The following is a 15,994-nucleotide window of genomic DNA, read 5'->3' as shown; positions in this document are numbered from 1 at the left end:
GACCAAAAAACGTGGTAGAATACGGTTTTGGGTACGGGTAAAAAAACTGGACAAAACCGTATGAGATGCCAAACGGACTTAGGCTGCATTCACATCTCGTTTTTGCAATACGGTTGCCGTATCCTGTTTAATTGAAAAAACCGTATCGAACCGTATTGCAAACTGTATATATAGACATTTCATTGTAAACCGTATGCCAACCGTAGCATCAGGTTGTGTACGTTTTACATCATTTACGTGTTTATACGGTTTTTAACGGTACACCAAACCGTAGTCTACTACGGTTTTGTGTCCCGGTCAAAAACCGTATCCAACCTGTATACGGTTATTTTAAAATGGAGTTCTATGGTAATCGTATTGAACCGTATGTGCGTACGGTTACATCCGGTCTGCACAATACTGTTTTTCATTTATTTTATTTTATTTTTTAGAATTTTTTGGGGGGGAAATTCAATAAAAAAAAAACTTTGTTTAAAATAACATAAAACCGTATCCGTTTTTTTCCCAAGGATATTGTATTAAAACGTATGCAAACGGACAACCGTTTTCAAACCGTATACAGTTTAAAAACGTGAGGAGGCATATACGGTTGCATACGTTTCGGTCCGTTTGGAGACATGCGTTTTTTGTACAGAAAAGGGATACGGGACCCGTATTGCAAAAACGAAATGTGAATGCAGCCAATACCGGATGATGCATTTGACATACGGTTTACAATGTTAAAGGGGTACTCCAGTGAAAACCTTTTTTACTTTTAAATCACCTGGTGGCAGAAAGTTAAACATATTTGTAAATGACTTCTATTAAAAAATCTTAATCCTTCCTGTACTTATTAGCTGCTGAATACTACAGAGGAAATTCTTTTCTTTTTTGAATGCTCTCTGATGACATCATGAGCACAGTTCTCTCTGCTGACATTATAATAATAATGCTTTATTTATTGTTGTACTTAGTGGGATTTGAACCCAAATCCCCAGGACTGCAAGGCAGCAGTGCTAACCACTGAGCCACCCTTAGCATACATCTGCATGGTTGCTAAAATGGACAGAGATGTCAGCAGAGAGCACTGTGCTCGTGATGTCGTCAGTGTTCCAAAAAGAAAGGAATTTCCTCTGTTGCATTCAGCAGCTAATAAATACTGGAAGGATTAAGATTTTATAATAGAAGTAATTTACAAATATGTTAAACTTTCTGCCACCAGTTGATTTAAAAGAAAAAAGGTTTTCACCGGAGTACCCCTTTAAGTCAATGCATACAGTTTTCTATACAGTTCCATGCGGTTTTTAACTTGAAACCGTATACGGGAACTGTATAGCAAAATCGTGGTGTGCATGCAACCTTAGAGTCATTGGTCTAGTGCAGTGTTTCCCAAGCAGTGTGCCTCCAGCTGTTGCAAAACTACAACTCCCAGCATGCTCGGACAGCCTTTGGCTGTCCGGGCATGCTGGGAGTTGTAGTTTTGCAATAGCTGGAGGCACACTGCTTGGGAAACACTGGTCTAGTAGAAGAAGCTGGATTATGAACCCATGAACTGCTGTCATTAAAGGGTTAAAAGTAGGCAAGGTTCACACCCCAAGCCCTAGACTCATGAAATGACCTTTTTACCTGCAGTACCTGCTTTCACCTCTACTCAGCGTCAACTGGTCACTGGATGTCAGGGGGATGGGGATGATGGATCCATTCACATCTGGGGTCAATAGATGCATGTTATATCTTGTACCTCCAGGTGCTTATATTGTCTGCTAAGCAACATGTGTTTTCTATGGAGGGAAATGAGCTATTTATGTTGTGTAAACATTCTGCTTCAAATGTAAGTAATTTTACTGACATAAATACCACCCTCAGCGGCCGGGTCCTAATTGGCCCGTTACATAAGGTCTTCGCTCCCAGGGCTAATTTAGTCCTTTATTCCCTTCTATTGTGTAGACTCAATCGTTCAGGGGACTAATGATGACTAATGTCAGTGACATGTGGAAGGGGTTACATCTGGACAAATGGTGCAGAACGTGACAAATACGCCATAATTACTATTTATTATGAAGGGGTATATGGCATAGTCCTTCCTTCGTTTTCCATGCTCTTTAACCCCTTGGGGATGGAGGGTTTTTCCGGTTTTGCACTTTCGTTTTTCCTCCTTACCTATTAAAAAATCATCCATAGGATGGCTTATTTTTGCGCCACCAATTATACTTTGTAATGACATCAGTGATTTTACCCAAAAGTCTACGGCGAAATGGAAAAAAAAAATCATTGTGCGACAAAATTGAAGAAAAATGACATTTTGTAACTTATGGGGGCTTCCGTTTCTACGTAGTAAATTTTTTGGTAAAAATGACACCTGATCTTCATTCTGTAGGTCCATACGATTAAAATTGTACCCTACTTATATAGGTTTGATTTTGTCATAATTACATGCAGAAAAATGTATACGTTTAAAATTGTCATTTTCTGACCCCTATAACTTTTTTATTTTTCCGTGTATGGGGCGGTATGAGGGCTAATTTTCTGCGCTGTGATCTGAAGTTTTTAGCGGTACCATTTATGTGATCAGACTTTTTGATCACTTTTTATACAATTTTTCATGATATAAAAAGTGACCAAAAATACTCTATTTTGGACTTTGGCATTTTTTTGCGCGTACGCCATTGACCGTGCGGTTTAATTAACGATATATTTTTATAATTTGGACATTTGAGCACGCTGCGATAACACATATGTTTATTTTTATTTACACTGTTTTTTTTAAATGGGAAAAGGGGGGTGATTCAAACTTTTATTAGGGAAGGGGTTAAATGATATTATTCACTTTTTTTTTCACTTTTTTTTGCAGTGTTATAGCTCCCATAGGGACCTATAACACTGCACACACTGATCTTTTACATTGTTCAATGGTTTCTCATAGGAAACCATTGATCAATGATTCTGCCGCTTGACTGCTCATGCCTGGATCTCAGGCACTGAGCAGTTATTCGGCGTTCGGACAGCGAGGAGGCAGTTAAGCTGTCCTGTAAGCTGTTCGGGATGCCGCAATTTCATCGCTGCGATCCTGATCAGCCCCCTGAGCTAACCGGCAGTGGTTTCCTTTCACTTTAGACGCAGTGTTCAACTTTGAACGCCACATCTAAAGGGTTAATAGCGCACGGCACCGTGATCAGTGTGCTAGGACGCGGGGCCATGGCGTGGTCCCGCGTTATAGACAGGGAGCGGCTGAGGGTGTACAGGTACGCCCTCCGTCCCCAACAGGTTAAAGGGGTAATCCGGTGGAAATTATTATTTTTTAAATCAACTGGTGCCAGAAAGTTAAACAGATTTGTAAATTTCTTCTATTTAAAAATCTTCACCATTCCAGTACTTATCAGCTGCTTTATGCTCCAGAGGAAGTTGTATAATTCTTTTCTGTCTGACCACAGTGCTCTCTGCTGACACCTCTGTCCATGTCAGGAACTGTCCGAGCAGGATAGGTTTGCTATGGGGATTTGCTTCGACTCTGGACAGTTCCTGACATGGATAGAGGTGTCAGCAGAGAGTACTGTGGTCAGACAGAAAGGAAATTAAAAAAGAAAAGAACTTCCTTTGGAGCATACAGCAGCTTTTCCACCGGAGTACCCCTTTAATCCGATATTGTGACTAAGAAATATTTCTGCAGGTATGTGCTTTTCTAGGCATTTAAAACTGTATATATAGGCCTGGGAATAGATAAGAATATTAAATGTTCCCCTTTGCAGCAACAGGCATAATATAAAGATAAAATATTGTTTGGGCTCTTTTCTAACTTGGTCATTAAATAGATCAAAGAGTCAACGTGTAACTTTAAAAGGGTACTCCGGTGGAAACCTTTTTTTTTTTCATTGTTTTTTTTAATTACCTGGTGCCAGAAAATTCTATTAAAACATCTTAATCCTTCCAGTACTTATCAGTTGCTATGTGCTCCACAGGAAGTTCTTTTCTTTTTGAATTTCTTTTCTGTCTGACTACAGTGCTCTCTGCTGACACCTCTGTCCATGTCAGGAACTGTCCAGAGAAGGAGCAAATCCCCATAGCAAAGCTTCCTGCTCCGGACAGTTCCTCATATAAACAGAGGTGTCAGCAGAAAGCACTGTGGTCAGATAGAAAGGAATTATACAATTTCCTCTGGAGTATACAGCAGCTGATAAGTACTGGAAGGATTAAGATTTTTTAATAGAAGTAATTTACAAATCTTTTAAACTTTCTGGCACCAGTTGATATAAAAAAAAAATTATAATTTCCACTGGAGTACCCCTTTAATCCTGTAGGTCTACCTGTAGGTTCTCCTTCTTCCTAAAGTTACTAAACTATCTCCTAAACTTATCAATGTACAGATAACCCCTGATCTGTGATCACTATGGTATATTACCACATCCATCTGCTTTAGGAACAGGAAAATGCACGTTGTGGACTATTTGATCAGCGCTTTAGTCATTGATTACTTTGCACGGCTCTTGTTCTAACACTTGCATTTTTCCCTAATTGAAAACATGTAACGTCTAACCCAAACATGCAGATATGTATCTTCTATGTAGCCCTAGCCTCGGGCAGCAGCAGGATGTAGTCTACTGGCATCATGTCTGTGCTTCTACGAGTGTTTACGCATTTCTGGGATCCTTATAATGGTTGCATGAAATGTACTGTTTTACCTGCTGTATTGTGATGTATAGAGCAGAGGGCATATAATAAGACTTGGGCACTGTTTAAGGGGAATTTGCCAATTCATATTTAAGGTAAGAGCTGCAGACAGTGTCAGGTGACAGGACGAAAACATGAAACATATCTTTGTTAGTGTTGATTTGTATGCCACAACTATCCCCTGGCTCAAGTGTCAAGGAGGCGGGGCCGAGTTACCTAAGTGCCATAGCACAGGAATGAGAGCTGCTCTGGAGTACCCTGGTACTCAGCTGATGGGCACAGTCGCAGTGCTGGAAACAAATAATGTACAGAGCCAAGGATTCTGGCTCCCGTACGTTGTTTATTTCCAGCACTGCGGCTGCGCCCATCAGCTGATTGTTGAGGCACTAAGGGTCCAAGCATGGAGACACTTTTTGGTTTGCTGATCGACAAGGGACCAATTTAACAAGTAGATATTGTATGTACAAAGCAGGGAAACCCACTAAACTGGACAATTAAATGACACTAAACATGGATATACTGCTTAAAGGGGTACTCCGCCCCTAGACATCTTATCCCCTATCCAAAGGATAGGGGATAAGATGTCAGATCGCCGGGGTCCCGCTGCTGGGGACCCCGGGGATCGCCGTTGCAGCACCCCGCTACCATTACTGCGCAGAGCGAGATCACTCTGCACATAATGACGGGCAATACAGGGGCCGGAGCATCGTTACGTCACGGCTCCACCCCTCATGACGTCACGGCCCGCCCCCGTCAATACAAGTCTATGGGAGGGGGCGTGGCGGTCATCACGCCCCCTGCCATAGATTTGCATTAAGGGGACGGGCCGTGATGTCTTGAGGGGTGGAGCCATGACGTCACGCTGCTCCGGCCCCTGTATCGCCCGTCATTACGCACAGAGCAAACTCTCTCTGTGCAGTAATGATGGCGGGGTGCCGCAGTGGCGATCCCTGGGGTCCCCAGCAGCGGGACCGCGGCGATCTAACATCTTATCCCCTATCCTTTGGATAGGGGATAAGATGCCAGGGGCGGAGTACCCCTTTAAGATAATAAATAATATAGATCTTAAGCAAGGCCCTAGTTTATGAATATGAATTCTATCATCTCCTATGCACTGGACTAACACATCATTTTCTTGTGCATATTATTAGAATTCATGGTATTATGGTAGATGATAATTGTCTGGGTATTTTATTGTAAACCATAGATTCTAGAAACCAGATCTTTGTGACACAAATGAGAACAAGATGCAAAAGTCCAAACAAGGACAGATCCAGGTTATTTCCCATTATTTTAAAGATTACACATAGAAGCCTCATGTTTGCTATGTGACTGGTTATCACTTTACAGGAATGTAGACGCTGTAGAATTCGTAGCTTTTTGGTCTTGTTTGCACTATCTAGGTAGGAGAACACACACTTCTACAGAGGTGAAAAAGATGATTGATCTGTCTACACAAACACCTTATCACATGTAATACTGTGCAAACACAAAACCTCACAAATAGGAATTAAAATAGTAACTGATGTTGACTCATTACGTGTATAAGCAGAAGGGACATTCTATTATTACCTATTGTAAATACAGGTCATGTAGTCAGTTCTGTATTACCACAGGGGGTTATCATTGTGTTCTATTGCTTTTTTTGGTCTACATTAGCAAATTTTTGTTATTTTTGTGCCAATTTGCAGAGTTTTTTTGCATTTTTTTTTTTAAACCTATAAAATCCGTCATTTTGACCTCTTGGTGTTGCTAGACCATTTTTTTAAGAGATGGATGCAGTGGTCACAAATTTATTATCTGCGTGTTTTTGATTTTTGCACAAGTTCTGGCGCAAAAAAAAAAACACCATCAGCCAGAGTGAAAGAGCGGGGGAGAGAGAGAGAGAGGGAGTAAGGTAGATAATAAGGACATTTAAAGACATACAAAGTTCAAAATTAAAAAAATGTGCAAATGAAAAGTACAAAAAGGAATGGTAAACATGTAAGACACAATAAGATAGTTAGATTTTGGCCATTGCTAACAATTTCATGTGCCCAATTTAAAAAAAATATCCAACTAAGTGATTATAACAAAATAAAAAAAAAAGTGAAAGGTAAAAAAAAAAAAAAAAAAAACTCTTCCACGCCTGATGGTAATGAGGCCCAAGTAGTTATCGGGGCATTCAGAATCCTGAAGTAGTCACAGCGCTCCGGGCTGTAATCACTACTTGCATGATTGACAGCTCGGGCACTGCCAACATCACCACTCTGTTTCCTCTCGCCACTGAAAACTTGCGCTAGCCCAGTAGCCCCTTTATGCCCAGGAGGAATATATTGCTGCTTCAGAGGCTGTGCAATATTTCAGTGAAGAGAGAGACATGAGTGGTGCCCAGGCTGTCAATCACGCAGGAGTGGGAGTGATTACAGCCCGGAGTACCGTGACTACTTCAAGATGCCGCACCCCCTGATGATTACTTGCGCCTCATTACCATAAGGTGCAGGAGACTTTTAAAAATCATGGACGTGCCGGAAAACATTAAGATATGTTGAGAAGGTTTATTTTACCTTCTATAATGTGTTGCCACCAGTTACATAGGTAAAACCAATCATGGTTTGTCTATGTAATGTAGGACAGGAAAAGTCCTACAGACCAACTGTGGAAAAGAGATTAGGATCCTGAACAAGTACCCCTCTCCTCTCTATCTACTAAGACATCAGTTCTTGTCAAGATATGGTACTCATAACCTGGTGGGTATGTGTAAGTTGTGCTTCTGTCCTGGCGTATGTTTTCCATATATGCCACTTGCCTGAAATTTTATTACTGTACTTGGCTCTGTTATGGTGGCACAGTGCCCGGCTGTTATATGACCACTAATCCTAGATCTGTTATGGGGGCACTGTATGTGGCTTTGTTATAGGGATGGGACACTGTACTTACCACTATTATGGAGGCGCTGTGTCAGGTATTGCTATGGGTCACATTGTAAGACTCCAACCCATCAAGACCTATGTAATCAGCTTTTTTAGAGCTCGTTTACAGGGCCATTGTGCTCTAGTAAAGAGAGCTCTGTCGGTCAGTCCATTGGAAGGACAGAAGTTGAGCAGGAAAAAAAGTGCATGTCCTATTTTTTTTTTCTTTCCCTTAAAGGGGTACTCTGCCCAAAACATAATATCTCCTATCCAAAGGATAGGGGATAAGATGTCTGATCGCAGGGATCCGGCTACTTGGACACCCCACGATCTCAAGTGCCATCTAGACATGAATGGAGGGGGCGTGGGGTGATGTCACAAACACGGCAGCCACAAGATTCCGTGTTCAGTACGTCCATGGTTCCAGCCCAGAGATCACTGCGATCAGACATCTTATCCCCTCTCCTTTGGGTAGGGGATAAGATGTTTAGGGGCGGAATACCCCTTTAACTCTTGTAAAAAAAAAAAAACTGGACACCAAACAGACCCCTTTCAAGTCAAAAGGAATCTGTCGGGACTGGTGGTGTCAGTTGTGCTTCGACCCTTTCAGGGTATGTATGGCGCACAAAAATAAGAGCACAATGGCAGTGTGAGATTAGCCTAATACCATAATCAGCAAAGGCAACACTGCTCCTTCTATATTACACTGGGTTCACATGTAGTATTTTGGTCAGTATTTTTAGCCAAATTTAGCACTGGGTCCAAAATGCTGAAAAAGTGCAACTCTTTCCAGTATAGTATCTCTGTAAGTTCCATTCCCAGGTTTGGTTTAAAATACTGATCAAGTACTGACCAAAATATTGTGTGTGTTATCCCAGCCTTAAGGGCTCCATATATGGGTTTATTATAGTTGAATTTTTGCGTCCATATTATGGCCACAAGTCCCATCCAGAAATGCGGTCAGGCCTGGACTTGCTGCCTCAACATGGATGCAAATTTTTTTTTGCCATTATACACTTGTGTGGGGACCATTATAGTGATTTTTTAAATTTTCTGTCCTTGAATACTGACTTTGGGGACCACATGAGTCTTATCAGACTGATTATTTAAAGGCAAACTATATGTATGTATATGTATGTGAACATATCCAAGCTGTCTTTTCCTGTGGAGACATGATAATACGGTAGGTGTTGATGTTGCTTAGGAAGTGACATGGGGGTAAGATGATTCAAAGACAAAAATCAAAAAGCCACATCTGGATCTGATAAGATTTCAAAGCTGAACTGTAGGGCACATCATGGAGCACATGTCATTTAGGCTTTCATCTTACGTGTATCTGGTATCTTGTCATAAGTGATGACTGGTGCATACAATTATTGAGGTATCATTGTAAGAGACAAGTTCTTATCCCAGTAATTGCAGTTGTGTATAGTATATAGGCAGGGATTTGGGGCAGGGATTAGGCAGTTTACACTGTATGAAGGACATCAAGGCGTTATTGTAATGGGAACTGGGAACCATATGTTAAGTAATAACATGAGAAAATTGGAGTAGGAGGTGGAATTGTCTGTCATACTGTGTAACCTAAAACTTTTCAGTATATGTCTATATGCATACTATGCTTTATTACGGAATTAAAGGTCTTGAATGGTTCCTGTCCAGAGGCCCTTTCCTGACACCATAGCATCATCTTGTCAGTCACTCATGCAACCACAAAGTACACACCTATTTATGCACTTCGTTTAGCGCCTAATCTTCTCGATCAGGAACATTTCTTTCATGAGGAGTCAATCTAACAGGCTGTTATGGCTGTGCATTACAGGAACAGAGGTCAAGTGAAATCTTTAAACATTTCTGTACTGACAGCAGTAATAGGGGCTTTGTTCTTCCAGCATGCTTTGAGTTACCTATACAGACAACAGCTAAAAATAAATCTAACAAACAGGATTATTGTTGCTTTTTGGTAAAATATAGGTGTAGCTTTTCCTTTTATAGCATGTATAACATTTTCCTATCTGCTTTGGTCTGTTCATCAGGAGATGTTAAAGGGGTACTCCGCCCCTAGACATCTTATTCCATATCCAAAGGATTAGGGGATAAGATGTCTGATCGCGGGGTCCCGCCGCTGGGGCCCCCTGCGATCTCGGCTGCTGCACCCCAGACATCTGGTGCACGGAGCTAACTTCACTCCATGCCGTATGACTGGCGATGCAGGGCAGAGGCTCATGACATCACGGCCATGTCACCTCAATGCGAGTCTAAGGAAGGGAGCGTGACGTTCGAGTCTCTGACGCTGCACCCGACGCTCTAAACGAATGCCAGGTTCAGAAGGGAGATCGCGGGGGTCCCCAGCAGTCGGACTCCCGCGATCAGACAAATTATCCCCTATCCTTTGGATAGGGGATAAGATGTCTAGAGGCGGAGTACCCCTTTGTGAGGCTAAAGGCTATGGGGGACTTTTATTATTGTCTTTAGAGCCTTTTTTTGCTTATAAATGCATAAAATGTTGCATGTGCGCCAAAGCACTTTTATTTGCGACTTTTGGCTGTAAGCAAAAAGCTATAAACGATATTGCAAAAGTTAGTTTTATTTTTCGCTTTGCAGTCTTATGGATTTATCCAGTGCGCATTTCGCACAAAAGGTCTCCGACCCCTCCAAAACACTGCAAATCCACACCACACTCGACTTGGCTTACAAAACAGCCTTTGGAGAGCACTTTTTAAAAAGTTGTGCAAAAAATTGCAGAGAAAAGGTGGAATCAAGCAAAATGGTGTTCTGAAGGGATTTATTGCTTTAGTATGCCAAATTTATCCCCCTCCCCCCCCTCCTGTGATAGTATGATAAAAATGTTGCATGTAAGCAAAACCAAAGCAACAATAAATGACTTAAAAACTTAAAAGACAATAATAATACCCCCCCCCCCCCCTATGTACCAGTTTTGGGGGTAGAATATGAACTGTCACTAGAGCTGTTCCCCTCTGTTAAAGCAGCATCAATAGGATGCATGAATATGCATAGTCCTCAAATAAGCAGAGGATATATATAAAAATAAAAAAAAACAGAGTAAGATATATGTATGTATAGATGTTACATGCAATTGTCATAGAAAAATGCAATAAAGACACAATAGGAGATGGTCACTTACATGTCGGATGAGAATTGAGCAGGTTCCATGCATTGATCAGTATGGTGGAAGGAAACTGATATGGAGAAAAAAAATATGATTGAATCCAAGTAACATACAATAACCTCACCAAGTTATAGTGACCATACCCTCTGCAATGAGATTTCTCCCAATGCAATGAAAAATCATACATATAAATACAAAATGCACTTATATGGTGCTATAAAGCATGCTACGTCCTGTGATGAAAAGACATCGTACCTCTAGTTTATAATGATAAAATCACATAGCAAAAAGATATATTAATAATGCCCAGAAAAATCAAAGGCCCAAGGCCCCATTGTGTGTCTTTGTGTGCCACACTAAGCATGGACAACAGAAAGAGGAGAAGAGAACTGTCTGAGGACTTGAGAACCAAAATTGTGGGAAAATATCAACAATCTGAAGGTTACAAGTCCATCTCCAGAGATCTAGATTTGCCTTTGTCCACAGTGTGCGACATTATGAAGAAGTTTGCAACCCATGGCACTGTAGCTAATCTCCCTGGGCGTGGACAGAAGAGAAAAATTGATGAAAGGTGTCAACGGAGGATAGTCCGGATGGTGGATAAGCAGCCCCAAACAAGTTCCAAAGATATTCAAGCTATCCTGTAGGCTCAGGGAGCATCAGTGTCAGCGCAAACTATCCGTCGACATTTAAATGAAATGAAACGCTATGGCATAAAACCCAGGAGGACCCCACTGCTTACACAGAGACATAAAAAAGCAAGACTACATTTTGCCAAAATGAACTTGAGTAAGCCAAAATCCTTCTGGGAAAATGTCTTGTGGATTAATGAGACCAAGATAGAGCTTTTTGGTAAAGCACATCATTCTACTGTTTACCGAAAATGGAATGAGGCCTACAAAGAAAAGAACACCGTACCTACAGTGAAATATGGTGGAGGTTCAATGATGTTTTGGGGTTGTTTTGCTGCCTCTGCACTGGGTGCCTTGAATGTGTACAAGGCATGATGAAATATGAGGATTACCATCGGATTTTGGGTCGCACTGTACAGCCCAGTGTCAGAAAGCTGGGTTTGCGTCCAAGATTTTGGGTCTTCCAGCATGACAATGACCCCAAACATACATCAAAAAGCACCTAGAAATGGATGGCAACAAAGCCCTGGAGAGTTCTGAAGTGGCCAGCAATGAGTCCAGATCTAAATCCCATTGAACACCTGTGGAGAAATCTTAAAATTGCTGTTGGGAAAAGGTGCCCTTCCAATAAGAGAGACCTGGAGCAGTTGGCAAAGGAAGAGTGGTCCAACATTCCGGCTGAGAGGTGTAAGAAGCTTATTGATGGTTTTAAGAAGCGACTGATTTAAGTTACTTTTTCCAAAGGGTGTGCAACCAAATATTAAATTAAGGGTGCCAATAATATTGTCCAGACCATTTTTGGAGTTTGGTGTGACATTATGTCCAATTTGCTTTTTTCCTCTCATTTTTTTGGTTTAGTTCCAATACACACAAAGGGAATAAACATGTGTATAGCAAAACATGTTACTGCAATCCTTTTCTGTGAGAAATACTTCATTTTCTTGAAAAATTTCAGGGGTGCCAACATTTACGGCCATGACTGTATCTACTTATTTGAGGAATATGCATATTCATGCATCCAATTGATGATTGTCATTGTCATCAAAATTGGTACTAACATGTTGTGGAGTTTATTGGTATTTATTACTACTATACTTTTAGGAATATCTATTAAAAGTTACATTTTAGGGTATTTTGGTAGTGTTTTCTGTTAGCTGGTTTGTACTACATACATTTTTCTGCTTGTATTTTATTTTATGAGCGGATATTAAATTAAAATATGCACCACATTTTCAAGCAGTATGAACATAGCCTTATTCTGCTTAGCAGATATAGCATCTAGGTATATTATTTGCCAAAAATGTCCAAATCTTCTTCCTACATTTCACTAATGCAGTCATCTTGTAAGGTTCTAAAGAAACCATTATCATGTATCTTGATTACTGACTTACTTTGTTCTTCTTACAGGTTGGAATATCAATGTTTGGCTACTCTGTATGCGGTTTTGGTTCTTCTTATTGTTCCATCCTTCAGCCAGGTACAGTAAAGAAGAGTCTGCTCCATTAGGTAGCATTGACTGATGCCCATTTTTTACTACTATCCATTAATAATGTGGTTAAGATATTAAGACCTTGTTTGTCTGTCTTCATGTCTTATAATTGTTTTTAACCAACCAAGCATTAAGAAGTAAAATAACTTTAACTGTAAGCAGGTTACATGCTATTCAGGTGTCAGGTTAAGTTCTATAATGTGATCCAGTAAGGCAGAAGACATATTTCATATACAGGGTTCTATACACTTTAACTGAGTCAAAGATATTTATCAAGGGAGGTTCTGTCAATAATAAAAATACCAAAGGTGAGAGACGTTCTCACGTGTTAATGAAACTTTTGCTGTTAGATCCAGTGATAAAATAGAATCCATTTCCGTAAATTATATCACCACGTCTTTTGACCTACTGCTAAAACCTAATGATGGTATAAAGTCATTTTCTTGGCCTTCTGGCTAGATGAGAATTTTGGTTACGAAGACCGATAGGTCAGTAGGATGAAATGGTTCAGACGTACATCAATGAACATTATATGATGAGAATAAAAATATAACTACCGTATATAATTTATTGTGCCATTTGTAGCATAACCTTAAAGAACCTATAAAAATGATGCAAACAATAAAGTAGACATAACCATGGCAGGAGCCTGGAGGTCAGACAACCACCAATCTGAGAACAATTCAAATCCCAGAGAACCTTCTTGAAGAAAATGTTAGTTTTTAGATTTTCTACACTTAATAAATTGACTAACTTTTTTTTTCGATAAAAGCTGGCACTGTCATGTAATGTATGAACGTGCTTGAGTTTGTTAGACCTCCTACACATCATGTTTTCCACAGTTGTTGTGAAAGCCCCTGATATACATACTGATTGTCTTTATAGTCTATTCTATCATTGATCATAGGGTGTCCATTTCACCTCCGTAAGGCTAAAAATGTAAAAATAAAAAGAAGATATAGTATAGTGTACTATGCTGGTCCACCCAACATGTTTGTGTAAAAAGTAACAAACTGTTTAATGGATACAATATTAGCCAGTGGATTAGGGGTAAGAAACCAATTTGAGTGTACAGAGCTGCAAAATCTGCATGTGCTATATAAAGAATTATTATTATCCATTAGAGACGTGTATTTAACAGGTATGTAATAAGCTTTTCATGACATATTTGTCACGGATGCCACTATAGACTTTAAAAAAAAAAAAAATGGATGCCGCACAGTGACATATTGCCTCTGTTTAATCAATACAACATTAAAAAGCTCACAAGATATTGATAAAATGGATCCTAAAATCTATGGACGATAGATGGCCCTATTAAATTGGTACTCCACAGGATAGAGGATAAGTGTCTGATCGCAGGTGGTCCGACTGCTTGGACCCCCTGCAATCTCCTGTACTGGGCTTAGCTCTTGCGCTGAACTTACCATACTCCAGCCCCCACCATCAGAGACGAGCCTGCTCAGCTAGACAGACCTCATCTTAGCCAGAGATTGGCCAAGTGGGCCGCCACACGAGTGCATCTCTGATGGTGGGCTCCGGAGCCCTTAGGACAGAAGCTACTGAATGGAAAGTTCAGTGGGAGAGCCATGCTCTATACGGGGGGAACTATAGGATAGGGTAAAAGTGTCTGATCGCAGGGGGTGCGACTGCTGGGATAGGTGATAAGATGTGTTCCCTGGAGTACCTCCTTAAGAATGCGTTCACACACTATTACTAGCAGCGGGTTTCACGCTGCGGGAAACCTGCTGCGAGTTACACTACCATTGATTTGAATGGGTCCACAGACAGTCCACAATAGTGTCAGATTTGCGGACTGTCCGCGGACCCATTTAAATCCGTAACTCGCAGTGGGTTTCCCACATTGGGAAACTTGCTGCTAGCTACTAGCGTGTGAATGCACCCTAAAGGGGAATTCCCCAGGAAATTTTTTTTTTTAAATCAACTGGTGACAGAAAGTTAAACAGATTTGTAAATGACTTCTATTTAAAAATCTTAATCCTTCCAGTACTTATCAGCTGCTGTATGCTCCACAGAAAATTCTCTTCTTTTAAAATTTCCTTTCTGTCTGACCAGTGTTCTCTGCTGACACCTCTGTCCATGTCAGGAAATGTCCAGAGTAGGAGCAAATCCCCATAGCAAACCTCTCCTGCTCTGGAAAGTTCCTGACATGGACAGAGGTGTCAACAGAGACACAGTAAATAAATTCAAAAAGAAAAGAACTTCCTGTGTAGTATACAGCATATTATAAGTACTGGAAGGATCAAGATTATAAAATAGAAGTAATTTACAAATCTGTTTAACTTTGTGGCATCAGTTGATTTAAAAAACTTTATCCAGCGGAGTACCCCTTTAACCCCTTAAGGACGCAGGACATAAATGTACGTCCTGGTGCGGTGGTACTTAACGCACCAGGACGTACATTTACGTCCTAAGCATAACCGCGGGCATCGGAGCGATGCCCGTGTCATGCGCAGCTGATCCCGGCTGCTGATCGCAGCCAGGGACCCGCCGGCAATGGCCGACGCCCGCGATCTCGCGGGCGTCCGCCATTAACCTCTCAGGTGCCGGGATCAATACAGATCCCGGCATCTGCGGCAGTTCGCGATTTAAATGAACGATCGGATCGCCCGCAGCGCTGCTGCGGGGATCCGATCATTCATAACGCCGCATGGAGGTCCCCTCTCCTTCCTCCGTGCGGCTCCCGGCGTCTCCTGCTCTGGTCTGAGATCGAGCAGACCAGAGCAGAAGATGACCGATAACACTGATCTGTTCTATGTCCTATACATAGAACAGATCAGTATTAGCAATCATGGTATTGCTATAAATAGTCCCCTATGGGGACTATTCAAGTGTAAAAAAAAAATGTAAAAAAATGTAAAAGTAAAAAAAAGTGAAAAATCCCCTCCCCCAATAAAAAAGTAAAACGTCTGTTTTTTCCTATTTTACCCCCAAAAAGCGTAAAAAATTTTTTTATAGACATATTTGGTATCGCCGCGTGCGTAAATGTCCGAACTATTAAAATAAAATATTAATGATCCCGTACGGTTAACGGTGTGAACGAAAAAAAATAAAAAAGTCCAAAATTCCTACTTTTTTAATACATTTTATTTAAAAAAAATTATAAAAAATGTATTAAAAGTTTTTTATATGCAAATGTGGTATCAAAAAAAAGTACAGATCATGGCGCAAAAAATGAGCCCCCATA

The 15,994-nt window shown here is 40.7% G+C and overlaps 1 protein-coding gene across 5 annotated transcripts in view; it reads left to right on the top strand.

Annotated features, from left to right (window-relative positions):
- LOC130368423 (ADAMTS-like protein 5) overlaps positions 1-15,994 on the top strand; it is a 91,501-nt gene that overhangs the window by 15,151 nt on the left and 60,356 nt on the right. For all 5 annotated transcript variants that reach the window (XM_056572061.1, XM_056572059.1, XM_056572057.1 and 2 more), the window contains exon 2: positions 12,705-12,774. In XM_056572061.1, the coding sequence (XP_056428036.1) occupies positions 12,734-12,774 (41 nt within the window). In that variant the 5' untranslated portion in view covers positions 12,705-12,733. The remainder of the gene's footprint in view (positions 1-12,704; positions 12,775-15,994) is intronic.

Source organism: Hyla sarda, chromosome 4, assembly GCF_029499605.1.
Source record: "Hyla sarda isolate aHylSar1 chromosome 4, aHylSar1.hap1, whole genome shotgun sequence".
NCBI classification, from domain to species: domain Eukaryota; kingdom Metazoa; phylum Chordata; class Amphibia; order Anura; family Hylidae; genus Hyla; species Hyla sarda.
This window is presented reverse-complemented; position numbering and strand designations above follow the sequence as displayed.